This window comes from Papaver somniferum, unplaced genomic scaffold (assembly GCF_003573695.1).
Source record: "Papaver somniferum cultivar HN1 unplaced genomic scaffold, ASM357369v1 unplaced-scaffold_15, whole genome shotgun sequence".
Lineage (NCBI taxonomy): Eukaryota > Viridiplantae > Streptophyta > Magnoliopsida > Ranunculales > Papaveraceae > Papaver > Papaver somniferum.
Genome location: NW_020624376.1, coordinates 166 through 19,064, shown reverse-complemented (window position 1 = coordinate 19,064; position 18,899 = coordinate 166). Strand labels below are relative to the sequence as shown.

At 36.1% G+C, this 18,899-nt stretch overlaps 1 protein-coding gene and 1 long non-coding RNA gene across 2 annotated transcripts; both read right to left on the bottom strand.

The window, feature by feature from the left end:
* Positions 1 to 6,969: 6,969 nt before the first annotated feature.
* LOC113335757 (probable caffeoyl-CoA O-methyltransferase At4g26220) lies at positions 6,970 to 9,138 on the bottom strand. Its single transcript, XM_026581772.1, has 5 exons — positions 8,882 to 9,138; positions 8,536 to 8,615; positions 8,261 to 8,405; positions 7,968 to 8,099; positions 6,970 to 7,504 (listed from the first exon to the last, which is right to left on the bottom strand). Exons 1-5 carry the CDS (start codon positions 8,957 to 8,959, stop codon positions 7,211 to 7,213), a joined length of 729 nt encoding a protein of 242 aa, XP_026437557.1. The 5' UTR covers positions 8,960 to 9,138; the 3' UTR covers positions 6,970 to 7,210.
* A 6,153-nt stretch (positions 9,139 to 15,291) lies between these two features.
* On the bottom strand, positions 15,292 to 18,467 carry LOC113335676. The gene is made up of 4 exons (XR_003353447.1): positions 17,368 to 18,467; positions 16,550 to 17,263; positions 15,876 to 16,472; positions 15,292 to 15,791 (listed from the first exon to the last, which is right to left on the bottom strand). It is a non-coding gene; the product is annotated as an uncharacterized LOC113335676 (long non-coding RNA).
* Between the last annotated feature and the right edge of the window lie 432 nt (positions 18,468 to 18,899).

Genomic DNA, 18,899 nt, shown 5'->3' with positions numbered 1-18,899 from the left:
GCCTTTTCCAACCTGAACAAGAACAATTAAGAAAAAAAAATTACAGGTCGGCAGGGTCGACATATATAACCTATCACTAGTGGAAAATAGAAGTTTAACCACTGCCACGACAAGAAGTAATATCGCTAAATACGATTGTGTTCATCAGCTCTAACTTATTAGTGGTTTTTTCCAAAACGACTGTGTCTCACAAACGTTCAATTCTTTGAGAAAACTACTTCTTTCAGCAGTTCTACCAATAACACTAATTGACACAGTAGTTTATTTCGATTATCATACAAAAAAAAAGGGATTTGATTCAGCTGAATCAAGCTGATTCACCTGAACCTTAAGTTAAAATCAAATATGATTAAAACAATCTAAAAACCTAAACTTATATTGAATGAAAATTATATGAACTACTAAATCCATTTTACAACTTCAACAATCTACTATCACTTATACAATCTGAATATTGATATTATTTGGTTACAATATACATTACAAATTAATGAAATGCAACCTGGTTTTCTAACACACACAAAAAAAAAAATTGTCTACAAATGACACCTTTTAAGGATCCTCCAACAGTCTCCATTTAGCATTCAGACTTTGAAGTTAAACATGCTCAAGCTGATATGAAGAGCAGCCAATTTGATATATAACACTGGACAATCACCACTACCAGCAGTTTTATCTTTCATCGTAACTTCCTGCAAACAAAAGATGATAGTTAGTTTGGATCTAAAGCATTCAAAAAAAAATACAGACAAGAAGTAAAACAGAGTTATAACTCTTGATCCAGTTATGATGACAAACTGCAAGGTTACAAGTTTCATTCAATCAGGTTAGGGACTGAAATCTTGTTCTTATGAATGTGCTCTATATTATACTTAGGAACAATGAAAAGAATCCACAAAAGAAAAAAGAAACTAATTACCAAGCGACTCTACTAAAAAGAATCACGCGAAACACAGGCTCAGAAAGCTATTCATGTATTAAGTATACCAAAATATGGGTACATAAGTACTCAACTAATCTTAAGCATACAAATAACCAGCAAATGTTTAAAACATGTTAATTCACCGACATAAATAATTTCAGCACTCATGATATTGCTATATACAAGGTCTAGAATGGCAGGAAGATAATAATAGCATAATTACAAATAAAATTACTGAGAACATAACAAAACCTTGAGGCTCTAGCAATTCACAAAGCGCAAATAAACCCAACACTCAAGGAAAAGTATAGCGTCAATTCATCGGTTGGAGAAAATAAATCTCTGCACCTGTCACTAGCATAACTTCAATCGCAAATGCTCCTCCAGCATACCATTCTTCTTTGGGACCCTAGAAATGTAAAATTATTAGGTAATAACATGATGTTTTTTAACAAAATTGAGTAACAAATATTGCAATATATCATTACCATTTAAAAAGGGAATTCATTCACATGCATTTGAATTGAAATTTAGATGAATTCTGCAACCAACATAGATTATTGTTAACAAACAACAACAAGGTTCAACACTTATTTTATACATGTCTAGACACGCGGTAGGGTACAAATTAAAAAACTACTACCATGTACTCGTAGTACCATATAGGTCATCACAACATACATACACAGATTAACTAAACATGTAGCTCCAGCCAAATTAATACTATTCATGAATAGAAATGTGTAGGAAAAACAACAAGTGCAACCTATAGAAGTAAAACAATCACCTCCTATAAATTAAACATGGTAACAAATCCTCACTTGGATGTAAATTTGTTCAATCCATCATTCAAATCCTCACCTGCTCAAATTGTAAAACTTCGCTTTCTACAAATTAAACACGGCCACAAATAGAATCACAATCAAAAGCTTATAACCAAGTTTGGTAAAAATTTTCTCTTATCATAACTCATCAAATCTTTACCTGCTCAGATTATAAAAATTTGTTAAATACACCTTTAGTTTTTTAATTGTTCCAGTAATTCCGTATCTAATTCAGCTATAGTTGATGGGGCTGTGAAAGTCCTTTCCTCTGGCTTTAGATTTTACATCATATAATACAATAAAAATCAAACACCTTGATGCTTATATGATCCACATAATACCAACACCCTTACACATGAAACAAATTTCAAATTACATCAAGGATATACAACAGAAATTATAATCAATTACCTTGCTTGAAATCACAATACCATGGCCAAAGCAACCTACATACAAAATTATAAATTGCAAAATCCATCAATATAAAATTAAATTCTGCAAACACTGTCAATGAATCATGTATTAAGCAAAACCAAACATGAACTAGTTCTGCTCATCATACAATTTCTCGACCAGCTTCTTATCCCTTCTCTCCGTAGCCACATCCCACATATGATTACCGATACATATCTGCTATAAAATTAACATAATCAATGAAGCATAAGAAGTCATAAGAAGAAAATTAGGGTTTTTATTTTGTGTTTCTTACCCTGCCATTTGTAGATGTAATACCTATAATTACCCATAACATAAAGAAATCCATTGATAATTCCTAGTAGAGAAGAATTGCTTCAAACCAAAACCTATTCATCACAAAATCTGTTGTTCTCTTCTTCGATATATTACTAATGATGAAATCAAAAGATGTTCGATTTCTTCTTTAGTTACAGAACGAAATAGAAGACGAGTGAATTAGAACCGATCGAAGAAATTGATGAAAGAAGATGATGTTACAGATCGAAGAAATTAATAAGAGAAGAAAATATCACAGATCGAAGAAATTGAAGAAAGAACAAAATATTACTGATCAAAGAAGTTTAAATAAGAAGAAAACATTATAGATCGAAGAAATTAATGCAAAGCTAGAGATCGAATCATGAGTTCAGGGAGAAACGAATCGTGGGAACGACTATGATTTTGTTTGAATGAAGTTTCAGGGTTAGGGTTTGTTTGTTTCAGTTTGGTGAAAAAGATAAAGAAGTTGGAAGAGAGACTGCATCTGGGTTAGATTTAAAAGTCAGAGAAAGAGATAAAGTTTCAGGAGATATAATCGAGGATAATTCTAGGTATAAAGGAAACAATTTGCTCTCACAGTAGTTTTTAAAATTCTACTTTTTTACATAAATACCCTCTAAAAAATGACTGTGTTAAACACAAGTTTTATTTTTTTTATTTTTTTCCCGAAAAAACAACTGTGGCTCACAACACTTGCAGTTACGTCAGCCCAGCAACAGTAGTATTTGTGAAGCCCAGGAAGTGGTTATAAACTCATTTTCCACTAGTGTATCCGGTGGAACAACGGCCGGAAGGGTCGATATCCATATTACATGCCGGCTAAAGCGAAGCCGGCAGGGTATTATTCACATAACCTGCCGGCTTATAACAAATATGAACACAGTAGAAACAAGGATTTTTCACCAAACCAGTCGGCAAGGTTCATTACCCATACATTGTCGGCCAACTAACAGTCGGCATGGTTTTATCCAAATACCATTCCGGTTTTAAAAATTCAAGGCATCAGGAGACACAATAAACTTGAAATACAGCCGGAAAGGTAAAAAATTATAACCAACCGGCTAAAAAAAAAACTTTCGCTGGCAGGGTCTAAGGTTGAATAACTTGTCGGCCCTGCAAGTACTAGTTACAGGTATTCAACAGCCGGCAAGCTCTTCAACCTAGGATCCTGTTGGCCAAACCCTAACTATGAAAATCCGGCAAGGTCGATAACATAATACCTTTCCGGCGTCGCAACTGCCAATTTACAATTTAGATTTTTCTGACCTAATTTAACATGCAAACATGAAATCGAAGTACTAGAGTGAGTTTAAGTAAGCCCTTACTTTTTTAAGCGCACCATTTCTCGCGTTTCAAAGGCCGCAAATTCTCCTTCTTCGACGATTTTTTTCTTCACTTTATTTTGAACCAAACTTGCAATTCCAGGGTTATATTCATTGGATTTTCGATTAGCTTCTTTCATACGAGTTCCCTTCCGCCGTGGTGAATCCACTGATGAAGATTAATCAGAATTTTCGAACCGACGATTTCAATGAATTAATCGATGAGTTTTGATGGTGGTGGGGGTGATGGAGCCATATGGTTGTGGAGGAGAAGAAGAAGAGAAGAAGAAGATGTAATGAAAAGATTAAAACTGGTTTAGGGTAATAGGCTTTTAAAGGGTAAGGATAGTTTTGTAACTTACCCATTAAGACTCCCCTAAAATCTTTAAAAAGAGTCCCTTTAAAATTGGGTATACTCCAATTAATCTGGTTATATCCCAATATTGAATACTGCAGGTTTATGTGGTGTTTTGCGAGTAAAGTAGAGAGCTCTGTTGCTTGCTTTGCACCGTATCTTTTCAACTGTGGAACCAGTGTTTGCTGAGTTGGTTGTTATTCGTGCTGGTCTCTAGCTAGAGAGAGGGATTCAAAAGATTGAAGTGGAAAGCTATTCCATGCTAGCACATGCATGTTTTCAACTATAATCTTTCCTAGAAGTAGGTGACCTTTAGTTTTCAATGGTTTACTAATTTATAATAACATGGAAGTATTTTAGGTGTGTCCGAATATGTGGTTGTGTCCATACGTCTGGACACATAATACGACGATCCCTGAGAAGCATCCGCGCAACCGAGTGTGTGATCATCAAGTTGTGTAGTGGAGAGGCCTCCGTGGTATCTGAAGATTATTGTGGAGGACATTTTTAAACTTCTTAATGAATATGGGGTGCTACTCATGAGTTTATGGAGCTAATGAAGTGGCAGACATTCTATATAAAGGTATTGGTAATAAAGGTTTAACGCGTAGAGTGTCATTTGTTAATTTCATTCATCGTTAGCTTTTTTTTCACTAGCTTTTTTTTTTTTTTCTTTTTCATTTTTCAATTCTTGTTGAGCTTAGGGTACTTATAATTTCGTAGATTCTTCGCTATTCCACCTGCTGAGATTTTTTTTTCTCGAAAAAAAACGAGGGAATACCTCATATATTAATACATAACTTCACTGACCATTAAAGGCAGTGGGAGAGACCAGTTTACATTATCATTACAATAATCAGAAACATTACAAATAATCTGTTACAAGTAACGGAAACATTTGCAGACCATATTATCTCTAATCTATTAATCAATTAAAGAGCTGATATTTTGAAGTTACTAAAGCTTATAGCATATTCAAAATCATTGCTAATGGTGTATCTTTGTTCCTTTTGTTTAGAATACATTCCTTTGATCAAGTGGGTGTTTGAGAGATAATGATTTGATAAAAAGAGGTTACTCTAGTATTAGTAAGCTCTGGTCTAAAAGGAAAAACAAGTGCCTAACTAACAAAACTAAGGAAGAGTGTCTTAAAATTTTTGTACTCTAATTAAACTTTGTGACCAATTTTCTAAAGAATATCATGGAAAAGAAGACAATGGTTCCACCTTTGCCATTTGACCAAAATAATAATCATCGACTCATAGAGAATATAACAAAAAAAAAAAAATTCACATGTGACAAGCATGTGAATTTTTCACTTAGGCCTCTTGATTCTTTAAATCATAGCAGGCCTCTTGATCTTTAAATCATGATTTTTACTAGTTAGACTTAGCATGGTCCATAACTCATGAATATAAAATTGAATAACTATCGTATTTCAATTATTTTTTTCATAGGTTCTTCGTGCATAAGTGATGAGATTAAGGGTAAAATGTGATTTAATCTAAAATGGGAGTGTTGGAAATTTTGAATAGAAATTTGAATCAGTGTGTCCACTCACTTGTGTCTTTTCAACATATAGTGTCTTATCCCAAGGGATGTGACTCTTCATGAAAGAATTTCTCCAAGAGTCACTTTTAAACCTATATAAATCCCACACATTCTCCATTGCAAAGATATGTTTTTAGAGTCATGAAACTAGTACTAGAAATTTAAGAGTTTGCATGTGTCTTCAAAAGTTAAAGAAGAGTTTGTGCTACATCTATTCGCGTTCGTTGTTCGGTGTTATCGAAGCGCTGCGAAAAACATCGAGGTATTGTTGAATGTTGGAGACATATACCGCTAAATCTGTAACAACATTATATACAGGGCATCAAATGTCTTAAGATTGTTGGATAATTAATTATCCAACAATCTTAAGACATTTGTTATTCTTCATTGTTGATTTGGTGGGTTTCGGTTGTGTTGCATACGAAAGAAATGCTGTCTTGCTAGATGATCCTCTTTAGACCATGACGGATAAAAATGGGTCTAAACAGTATGCAATATCAATGTATCAACATATGTTATGAAATTATTTTCACTACTGCAGTTGGATACGAAATGTCTTAAGCAAAGAGATTACTCGCCTCAATACACTTCAAGTAAGTTTGTTTAAGTTTGTGATTGATCATTCTTTTCTTGTTTCATTGTTTGTATTACGAAACGTGATACATAAATAAAAACCGTGTTACAAAGAATTGTAACAGATCGGTGGATAATACACGAGTTGTATTATTGGAGAATCGGTAACGAAGATAATTAATTATCCAACAGGGATTGAGCTAGAGTTTCAAGCACAAATTAACCTAACGAAAATCACAGTGAAACCATTTTTACAATCTCGTGGCTTTAACGGTTGGGTTTTAGTTGTTAAAAGATATGAACACTCACAATTCCTCTTCAAGACCGGCTCACAAGTTGAGATAAGGCTAGATAAAATGAGGCAGGAAAGTTAGATGAGAAGAAAACTAACAAAGCAGAATTCAGATGGTTTGGATGTTATTATCCAAGCAATAAGCCTTTCAACATCATGTGTGTTACGTATGTGAAACATCTAAAGAGGCCTGGGATAATTTTGAGACGATATGTATTCGAAGAAAATACTTCCCAGAAAGATGCTAGGCTTCAGTATATACCTAGCTAATAATTGGAAACTTTTCATTTGGGCAAAATTTATTGGGCCAAAACATCAAGAAAGAGTAGCAGTATATGCTTTCCTTTCTAGCAGGTAGTAGGTACCTTCACCAATGACATTTGGGAAGCATGGCCTAACAGAATGATAGACAGTAAATATGTCCATTTATTTTATTATCATTTTCTTTTGGTAAACTAAATCAAACTTGCAGGAAAAATGTTTGCTTCGTACTGTGAAGCCTATGCATACAACGTTATTATTATTATCACCCTCGTGCCCCAGCATTGGATATGTTGTCGCGACTCGCGAGCCATCTAACTTCATGACGGGCGTCTAGTTCCCAGTCATAGGAACAAGCTCCAAACAGTACATTTGTCAATGTAGACGCATACATATTGTGAGACCATCACCAACAGGGAGTTGCGAAATTTGAATGCGAGAGTCAGATGCTAATTTCTTGTTCAGATCAACAAAGGAATCTTTAACTTCTTTCATGAATTCATCAAGTCCAGAATCATCTTTCCAAGCGACTGTACCTCCCCAAAGTGTATTATCATAGAGAATCATTCCTCCGACCCTCACTAGTTTTAGTACTCTCTCATGATAATGCACATAATTTTGCTTGTCTGCGTCGACAAATGCAAAATCAAACGATCCTTCATTTGCTGGCTGCGTAATAAACAAAAATAAATACACTTAGGCTGTGTTTAACACAGTAGAATCAATTTCCACAAAAAATATTAGGCTAGAAATGATTTTCAACAAAATTCCATGATATTTCAATTCAAAACGTTTTTTCTACTTCTTGTTCTTCTTCTAAGCCAATCCCAAACAAATTGGGGTAGGCTAGAAAGGAGAAACGATGACTTCCAAAGCAGTCACCTACCTTGGTACTACTGCTTTCGCCCTCTCTAAGGAAATTTAAATTCAAAACATATTTTTAGCCATCCAAATTTTAGTGGACCATCAAGGAATCAGATTGATAATCAAACAACGAACTGTAAACGATCTCCATAAAAAAGAAAATGATGAACATATCTGTTATCAGAAATACCTCTAAGCTAGGTAATTAGTACGGGAAACTTGATGAATAAAATTATGAGCATTGCTGATATCAGTTGCATGTACTTACATCTTCAAGTAGTTTGTCAAGAACAGGGAGAGCAATAGACTCAATGAACTCCACCTTATGTTCTACACCAGCTTTTTTGAAGAATGGTAGTCCTACCTCGAACATTGACCGATCTGGATCAATGGCAATGGTCTGCGGGGGTTGTGTAGTATGTATATTAGATCAAATGATGAAATATGATAAAATAATAATCAAGTAATAAATAAACTATATATCCTCGTTTGATGCCAATTCAGTACTACTATATCAGTATATATATATATATACTCATTTGAGTTTAGATAGAAACGAACTTTTCCATCTTTGGGAAGTGTAAGAGCAGTAGCAAGAAGTGAGTATCCAGTGTACACTCCGATTTCAAGTGTCTTTTTTGCATTGACAAGCTTTAAAAGTAGAGACAATATTGGACCTTCTTCTCCTGCACAGATCATGAAACTCCTGCAAAAGTGCGAAGTAGTTCAAAGAAAACCATAAAAGATCTTTAGTTACATAAGCATTTTTGTGAGAGATCACAAATACAAATCCTATTACATGTTAGTCAATTTTTTTGGTAAGTTTGACTACGTACTGTGGTTGGGCAGAAGTAGCGTCTCTTAGCTCCTTTAGAACCTGTGCCTCATTTGGGTACACGCTCGTCTCCAAGATATACTATTATAAAAAAAAAAGAAAAAAAAAAAGATGATGAAATTCACTGTTACAACTAGCAAAGAATAACAACCTATACAAAGAATTAAGAAAATTCAAATGCTAAAAACAAATAAATAGACACCGAATTTGTCCCGGTCGATGCATCTTATATGGTGGAATCACTCGATTTTTGAAAGATAAGATCTTATCTTTTAAAGTGCCGCTTGATATGATATCTCATAAGAAATTCAGTTAACTAACGAGTAATGAATATATGAACTTATTACCTGATTGAGCTCTTTACTTTGCAACAAACCCGCTTCATCCACATCATACATACTGACTTTCTTTGGAGGGGATTCCATGGTTTTCTTCTTAACTCTTTCTCTGTTTCTACACAAGTTCTGAGTGTTGCTCTTCTGTTGCTTTTAAAGAGCGCATTCAATCTCATTTTGTTAAGAATGTGGGCTGTGTGGGCCCATTGGATTTCCTGTTGGATAAAGAACAAATGAATAAAATGAAAGCTAGTGAAGAAGTTTGAATTTTAACATCAAGATCCCAAAACCAAATTTTGTTACTTCTCCGATGTTGAGAGTAGTTTCTTCCATCGTCTAATGAAATTACACGAATGAATAGAACAGCCCACGGGAGGTCCGTGCATATGGATTAAAGAAAGAAATTATTTGTCTCGAGTCAATTCTAGTGTCTAAACTTTAATCAGGACTAGCTGAAGATTCAACTCATCCAGTCCTTCTTACTTGTTAGAAGAGAATCATTTCTCCGCCTCTAACTAGATTTTAGCGGTCAATCATGAGTTATGATAATGCACGTAACTATCTATGCTTGTCTACGTCCACAAATGAAAATCACACTGTCCATCATTTATTGGCTGCAACGATGCCCAATAGAAAAAAAAAAAAAACAACAATAATTTAGGCTTTGTCCAATGTCATAGGCATAAAGATTTGGCAGTATTTTCTTTTTTTGAATAATTGGTACACTCCAGACAATGTTTGGCTTGGGATGATTTGTTTTATAAGGATCCTGGTAGATCTCAAACTAATTGGTAACCCCATTAACAGTGGGACCACAAAATTTAGAGATATTAAACGTAAAAAGATGTGAGAATTGTACTAATCACAACACCATTTTTGCGGGTTAACAATGTATTGCGACAAAAGTTTGCAACGTCTTAGTAACTGTTGCGAGCTGGTAACTAAATTAGCAACAGATCACGACAGCCTGAATCACTTAGCAAAGCTTAGCACGTACGCAACACACTAAGCATGTGACTTTCTAGGATGGGCTGGGATGAGGGGCTGGCACGTTTGAAACCTCTTAAGGCCCCTAAAAATTCATAGCTTGGTGTGCTGTTATTGTTAATGTCCGTCGGACTGCTGCCACCATTTTGTGAACGGTGATTTGAACAAATAGCCGTAGTCCACGTGAAGGAAAACTACAAATCAAGGAGTAGTCTTTGGTTGCCAAACAGCAGACAAAAGTTTTGCTGTTCCGAGGTTTCAAAGTGTTTGAATTTGAACATCTAGATCTCTAACCAAATTTTGTTACTCCTCCATTAAAAGTTCCTCTCTTCCATCATCTAATAAAATCAAACGTATAAACAAAATGGATAACGAATGAATAGAAACCCACGAGAGGTCCGTGTATATTCTAGAGTGCCTCGAAACTCATCCAGTCTTTGTTAGAAATATCACTCAGACCAAAATCAGTAAGTGCACAATTTTTGTTTTCAGTCAAGCAACACTCGCTTGAATTCAAGGTACAAATAATTGATGCGGCCCATACAGATACTATCATGAGCAAGACATTATTAGAAGGACACACCATCATTCTGGAAAATTCTCAGCCAAAAATGTTTATATTTTTCTAGCCAATCAGGATCTCGACAATAATGATAACCCAGATTTCTCATGGAGAAAGATCTGGAGAATTCAGGCTCATCTCAAGAATTAGAATTTTCATCTGAAAAATTGTGCAAAAAGTTCTCCCAACATCGGCTTGATTAGGTGCTCACAATACGGAAATCGACCCGATTTGCCAACTATGTAACAATCAAGCGCAAGAAACGGAGGTTCATCTCTTCTGCGAGTGTCATTTTGCAAGAGCCGTTTGGTTTGGCCTATCCCTACATAATATAATCCTTAGATGCTCTCCTAGCACCGCTATTGATTGGGTTAAATGCTGGATTACGAAAGCTGATTTGAGCCATTTTTCAGGTAAAAATATCCACCGTACTTTGGTTCATTTGGAAATACAGATGTTCGGTAGTTTTTGAGAAAATCCACCCAGACCCAGCCAATTTAATAGGACAAATAAATAGCTTCTTAAATTCCTCCCGTCAAATACCCTTCAAAGCAATAAGAAGACTCAAAAGAAAATATCAATCAACAATTCTTGGTCCAACCTAAATTCAAATTGGATAATCTTCATTGATGCTTCTTATGAGAAAGAGGATTCATCAATGGGATACGCTTTCATCCTATATTCTGCTGATGAAGAGACTTTCATGCATCGTTCTCCGGGTTTGGAGTGGGCAACGTCAGCCTTCCACGCAGAAGCAAAAGCCTTGCTAAAGGGAGTTACGTGGTTAAAATAAAATATTTTATCAAGCGTGGTCATTGTAACTGACTGCAAAGCATTAGCAGAAAATTAAAACAGGGTTACTACAGAATCTTCGTGGTCGGCAGAAAATACCTTGCAGGAAATAAGGATAACATTGGACGATTTACCTCAAGCTAAAGTGAAATTTATAAAGAGAAAGAACAACAATGCAGCGGACTACAGCGCTAAGGAAGCAAGGATTAAAAGGTTACAACACATGTCAGAAAACCTATACCAAAAAGTTCGCATAGATTTTAATTCTTTTGATAAAAATGATTTTCTAAATCTGTTATACTACATTTGCTAGCTTTAATATATGATTTTTTCCACACACAAAAAAAAGACTACACATATATTTTATTGGTATTAAATAGAAGATGGCTTTGTGTATGACAAGACTAAGGACAACCAGCAAGATTAATCGATCTATGAGAAGATAAATCAACTGCATATATATACTATAAAAATAAGATGCTTTGTCTATAACAAGGGGCAACCTGATCGATTAACAAGGCCATGGAGAGATTTGTTTCTTCGATATTGTCACTTATATTTGTACCGTAAAATGGGTCCAAAAAAATTTGAAACATGGTTCAAATGGACGAGTAAAAAATTAGTATGGGTGAAATGGACAAAAAAAAATTAGTAAAGTTGAAACTGGATTCATCCAAGCTTAAACTTAAAAATAGCAAGGATGAAACTGGATGCATCCTGATATAAATTAAAAATAAGAAAAAATATTTGAAAATGGGTAGGATGAAACTGGTTACATCCTGGCCATTTTTATATTTTTGTCCGTTTGAACAATATCTTTTTAATTTTTATCCATTTAAACAGTATCAAAATGTACAAGTCTTTTTCACCCAGAAATTGTTGATTTTGGTCTTTTTAACCAATTTTGTGTATTTGTACCAAGGCAAAACTGATTGCTGTAAATTCTTAAGAGCATAAATAGTTGTCGCCTGTCGCTCAATACATCCTTATCTCTTCCTTTTTTTTACTCGGTCAAAGAATGGATTGAATAAAAAGCACAAACACAAAGGGATAAGTCTATTTAGCGTTTAGCCAAAAGCTAAACGCAAAAGAGCCTACATGAAACGAAAAAACAAGATGTCAGTCCTATAGAGAGACGGCCTTACTTCAGAAAAAACGAAGAAGACAAAAGACAGCAGACATGCCTGCATGACCAAACTACAGACATTAAGTAATCAAATTATCAGAAGAGCTTGCTGGACCCTTGTCATCTTTTTGGACAGCCTTAGCTTGTTGTTTCTTCTTTTTTCTTGATGTTTTCTTCCGGCCTTCTCTACCACAAAACGACAAAACGACATTCGACACCTGCCCCTACAGTCCCACGTGTATTAGGAATGCACGTTTGCGTATCAAAACCTGCCGCTACAAATCCGCTGTGTGCAAACACGAGACACAGATTAACATTTGTCATCGAGCTACAATGCGATGTGAAAAATCCCAAAGAAGTGAAGTAAGAGTCGCCAATCCTTTCTTCAACGAGGCGGTTTGGGTGTCAATGTCAAATCTTTTGCGAAGATTCCAACAAGGTAGGTTTTTGCTCAACTTTGATAGCAAGTATTCCGCATTATCCGCAAATAATGACGCAAAGGTAACTGTATTTGAATGATAGTTTATCCTTTCTGATAGATGCCCATGGTTACGTGGTGGAAAAACATATTCCAATTTTTTTTGTTGCTAGCTATGTGGCGTTTATTAGAAGGTATCGCATCTGATTCTTCCATACTTTTTCTGGCATAGTAAAAAGTTTGTGTTACCATTTTTGTTCCGATGCTTACAGTCCAACAACTTTCGACTGTATGATGACAGATATGTTTTACTAGTTTTTTTGAATTCGTCAAAGATACTTTTTAGTTTTTCCAAAGGTGACGAGATAGCGCAACAAAAATCTAAACATAAGGGCGCCGAATCCGCCAAAAAATGGTTTTGTTAAAATCAACACCGACTTAAATTGTGATGGTGTGAATACCTGGTTTGATTGGATATACCCGGATTAGTTGAGGTATGCCCAATAAGACAAAATCTGGTCAGTATGAAGTAAAACCGAGCCACCCCTTAACCTCATATTTTTTTAAATGAATAATATGTCCTTGTTTAATTAACATTAAAAATTCTGATTAGGTTAATTAATTGAGTTTAGATTGATTAAATAGATTAAAACTTAGGAATTGAAGTTATGAAATTTTGTTTTTGATTGAACTTTTGTGGGATGATTTTTGATGAGAATTTTTTTTTTGAGAATATTTCTTGCAACGAAAATGAAGTACACAACTGAAACACTTCTAAAAGGTGATTGCAAATCTCTTGTATGAAATCATACTTAAAATCAAAGAAAAAATCCACACTTTCAGTTCTGCAAGTTTGAAAGGTCGGCAAGGTCGACTAATGAAGATCATGCCGACCATACTTGGCCGGCAAAGTCGACGAATGAAGAAAGTGCAGACCTAGTATGGCCGACAAAGTATACGAATGAAGAAGATGTCGACTGTAATATTTTTTGACACACAGGAGACTGTTATAAATGCATAGGTAGTCGGCATGGTATTGATTTATTACCTTGCCGGCTTTTTTTAGTCGGCATTTATTAACTTTCTTACCTTGCCGGATAGAGTTTGGCCGGCACTGTAGTAATCTTATAACCTTGCCGACTTTGGTTATCCCAAAAAAAAAAAACTGAATTCTAATAGATGCAAGTCACTTTATTCATGCAATTTTGGTTACTACATTGATTGAAACATAAAATACAACTCCTTGTCGATGGAAAAATGAATGCACTTAGCATGTGCATCAAACCTTTGAACCCCTACCCACAAAACCTATACAAAAACTTCTAAATCCATCAATCTTCCTCCTCCGAAGACGATACAACATTCAAGTAGTCCGGGTTATCCTCCGGGATTCTTTCTGCCAAGAAGTGATAGCTTGCATCGAATGCGAATGCTTCCCCCTTTTCCTCCAAGTAGCGCGCTTTCACGACTTCGTGTTACAAAAACACAAAAACAAACTTACACTTGTTAGTGGTGTTTCATTGGAAGATAAAACAACATGGATCACGTAAAATAAACCACAAAATTACTTACAAATTGTGCGATGGACAAGGTGAAGGGGCGAGTGTTAAAATCCGAGGTAGGAGAGCTAAAAAAGCAATTATCGCGTTTTCGATGACTAGGTGCCTCTCATGGACTTGTTGAACACTTCTTGCATTAGGATTGCCACTCTTGGCTAAATTTGTTGTGTACCCTAGACCAAAAGGTTGTGGAATCCACCCTTTCGGAGGATTGACGTCTAAGTTTTTTTTCCGCATACCAAGCTTTGGTGATTGCTAAATCGTCCTTAGAATCAAATGAAGCCATTGTTATATGTATGTAGAGAGCTATTGGGTGAGTTAGATGGAGTGTATGATGATATGAGCTTTGGAGAGTATATGCAAATAGTTGTGTGTTGTTTTGTGGAGATAAGTAGTGTATTTATAGGATGGTGCCCAAATTTGGCTTGTACTAGCAAAAATTTGAAATTTAAATCCGCCGGCACTGTTTTATTTCCCTAGTATGCCGGCTAAGTCAGGCCGGCATGGTCGGAATTTTGTTACCATGCCGACCTTATGATGATTTTAGGCATGAGGAGGTCAGTTTCTTCTGTGTATCCGCGTGAACTGTATTTGGTCATTAGCATGCCGGCTTTGATATGGACGACAAGATAGGAAATTGCCGACTTTATGCCTATTAGGCATCAGGAGAACATGCAATTTTCTGTTTAACCGTCGGAACGGTATTTGGTCACTAGGGTGCCGGCCATTATGTGGTCGGCAAGAAACATATTTTTAAGCATGCCGAATTTATGATGATTTTAGACATCAGGAGAAGGTGTTTTCTGCAAAAAATAGTGGGCATGGTAGATAATGTAAAATCCTGCCGGCTGCGTAACAACCGGCAAGGTTGTGATCTGAATAACCTGCCGACCCTGGTGTGCAAATAATTACTGGTGTCAGGACCGGCAGTCTGACAGTTCAAAACCATGCCGTCCCTGGTGTGGTCGACACTGTATATTAAAAAAAGCATGCCGGTATAAACATTGAAACTTTACATAGCTAAACAAACCATTAATTTCAACAACTAGAAATCCAACACTTTTTGTCCAAAATAAGAAAACATGTCCCATAAACCTTAAAAAAACATTTGTCCACACCATTAACTTAAACATTTGTCCACCACAACATAAAGAAATAAATTAGGAAATCATTCATTCACCACCATGATCACGACCACGACCACGTCCCCGTTTAGGAACACTACCACTACTACTACCTTCACCACCACGTCCGCTACGAGCCCTCTTTTTGTCAGCATTCATCTTTACTTGTGCTTCCCTCTTGGCTTTTTCTTCTCTCTTTACTTCAGCATCAGCTTGCTTGAACAATTCATGGGCATACTCATTATCAATATTGCAAGCATAGTCAACGTGCTTGCTTTTCTCTTCAATCGACAAAGGCTCTCCTCGGTCTTTCGCGCAACACAACACCTTCACAAAGGTCTTCAACTGCTCCTTCTATTTTCAATTAAACAATAAACAATGAATAGAATGATTCGATAATGTAATCTTAAAATAGTAAGAGCACTCTAAAATATTTACAAAGAACTTAAGACTTGTTGCTGGGTCTTTCGATGCCATCTTCCTCTTACGAGCCAATTCTTCAGCAGTCATTTCCCTAATCATAGTAGGACGAGCCCAACCCAAGTACCATGCTATGTATCTCTCACTAGATTCATTATCAGTGGTCACCTCGTCCAAAAGACTCACATCGATGTTACAGCCACATCTATCGTCCCAATATTCTAAAGCTGGCAGTGGAGCGTAAGCGACGTTAATAGTTTTTCAGGACGTGGAGCAGTCATCCTTTAACAAAGTAAAGAACTTCTTTTCTTCATCGAAATGAGGTTCTTCTTGGACGACCCAATTGTCGCATTACCCGATGTGGATCGTACATTGAATATCCCGGTGAGCACAACAAGGGTCCGTAGTATAATGCAACTTCATCTCTCCTTTGGATTAAACCTTGTTTTCTAGCATCTCGATACGGAGTTTGATAAAATTTTGTGGCATGTCCTTATCCTGAGTACCCTTAAAAATGTACCTTTGCGCTCTTGACTTATCAACCACAACATTCGCATCCACTGTGACGTAGGAGTTGGTTTTGAACAAAGATAGGAAGTGCTCATATATCCAAACCTATGCAAAAAAAAAGTTTAGTAAGAATTATCTTACGAGAATTTTTCAAATATAAATGATTTAGACAATAAAATTACCTGGAAGAGACATGTGTTTCCGTTAACTTGCGCAGTGAGTTCCCTAGAACCCTTTGTCAAGTCATTGTTCAAGAAGGCGACCACTATAGTACGCCAAGAATACTCACGCATCTTATCTAAGGGATCCAATAGTTGCAAGTAACTGGCGTCGACCAAGCTTACGGAACTGTCAGGGAAGATAATTTGCCCAGGACGTATAGAAAATAAGCTGACGCGGTAGCATTGATTCGCACCAGGTTCACCCTTCCTTCCTTATCAAAGATTTTCTTTGTCTCCCATAACGTGTCCCTCAACTTCTTCAGATTAAACTTCTTGCTTAGACGACCATCCTTCTTCTCAAGCATAGACTTCGTCTCAATTTGATTCCAACCGAACAATTTCTGGCTCCATTTTTAAATATCCTTGAAAGAAAAATTATTATTGAATCCCTCACTGACTGCTTTTCCATCAACCTCGAGGCCTAGAATTTGATGAGCATCATCGGGAGTTATCGCCATCTCACCGAATGGGAATAACATTGTATCAGTATTTCCGTAGAACCTCTCACAGAATGCAGATACGGTAAATCTATCATGCTCAATATTCGAACTCTCCACCGCATGCCACAACCCGGAGTTCCTGACAATCACTTGCACCTCCTCACATTCTAGATCAAGATTCCAAGTCTTAGTCACTGAACATGAAGCTTGGAAGACGGGCGGCATGCTTGTGATCCTAAATACCAAAAAAACTAAATGAAAAGAAATACAAACAGTTGACGCAAATTTAAGATAGTTATACACTTGAATAAAGAACAAAGACGGATTGAGATTACTTACGATAGTATTATGGATTGTACATGCCCATGAGTCTTTGTATCCAAAAAGAACATTTCCACCATCTCTTGGGGTCCCCCTTGGAAGCTCACCTTTTTCCAGTGTAACCATCAAGTGAGGGGGAGGCATGTGGGAATTAGCTGGTTTACTGATAACCCTCTTCTTCTTTCCGGTTTTAGTTGAAGTTGAAGCTTCGGTTTGTTGAACAATAGCTAGAGTTTTTTCTCCATCTCCATCTTCTTCTTCTTCTACTTCTTCTTCTTCTTCTTCTTCTTCTTCCACTGCCTCTTCAATAATTTCATCTTCGATATCCTTATCTTTATCTCCATTACCATCATCATCATCATCGATATCCTTATCTTTGTCCAATGTCATAGGCATAAAGATTTGGCAGTATTTTTTTTTTTTTGAATAATTGGTACACTCCAGACAATGTTTGGGGATGGTTTGTTTTATAAGGATCCTGGTAGATCTCAAACTAATTGGTAACCCCATTAACAGTGGGACCACAAAATTTAGAGAAATTAAACGTAAAAAGATGTGAGAATTGTACTAATCACAACACCATTTTTGCGGGTTAACAATGTATTGCGACAAAAGTTTGCAACGTCTTAGTAACTGTTGCGAGCTGTAACTAAATTAGCAACAGATCACGACAGCTTGAATTTGCAACAAACCCGCTTCATCCACATCATACATACTGACTTTCTTTGGAGGGGATTCCATGGTTTTCTTCTTAACTCTTTCTCTGTTTCTACACAAGTTCTGAGTGTTGCTCTTCTGTTGCTTTTAAAGAGCGCATTCAATCTCATTTTGTTAAGAATGTGGGCTGTGTGGACCCATTGGATTTCCTGATGGATAAAGAACAAATGAATAAAATGAAAGCTAGTGAAGAAGTTTGAATTTTAACATCAAGATCCCAAAACCAAATTTTGTTACTTCTCCGATGTTGAGAGTAGTTTCTTCCATCGTCTAATGAAATTACACGAATGAATAGAACAGCCCACGGGAGGTCCGTGCATATGGATTAAAGAAAGAAATTATTTGTCTCGAGTCAATTCTAGTGTCTAAACTTTAATCAGGACTAGCTGAAGATTCAACTCATCCAGTCCTTCTTACTTGTTAGAAGAGAATCATTTCTCCGCCTCTAACTAGATTTTAGCGGTCAATCATGAGTTATGATAATGCACGTAACTATCTATGCTTGTCTACGTCCACAAATGAAAATCACACTGTCCATCATTTATTGGCTGCAACGATGCCCAATAGAAAAAAAAAAAAATCAACAATAATTTAGGCTTTGTCCAATGTCATAGGCATAAAGATTTGGCAGTATTTTCTTTTTTTGAATAATTGGTACACTCCGGACAATGTTTGGCTTGGGGATGATTTGTTTTATAAGGATCCTGGTAGATCTCAAACTAATTGGTAACCCCATTAACAGTGGGACCACAAAATTTAGAAAAATTAAACGTAAAAAGATGTGAGAATTGTACTAATCACAACACCATTTTTGCAGGTTAACAATGTATTGC

Bases quoted from the DNA above. Each gene is read 5' to 3' on its own strand.
- LOC113335757 (XM_026581772.1), bottom strand. From the start codon at position 8,959: ATGGAATCCCCTCCAAAGAAAGTCAGTATGTATGATGTGGATGAAGCG. The intron at 8,616-8,881 runs GTAATAAGTTCA...TTTTTATAATAG, and splicing joins AAAGTAAAGAGCTCAATCAG to TATATCTTGGAGACGAGCGT. The intron at 7,505-7,967 runs GTAAGTACATGC...TTTATTACGCAG, and splicing joins TTGACAAACTACTTGAAGAT to CCAGCAAATGAAGGATCGTT.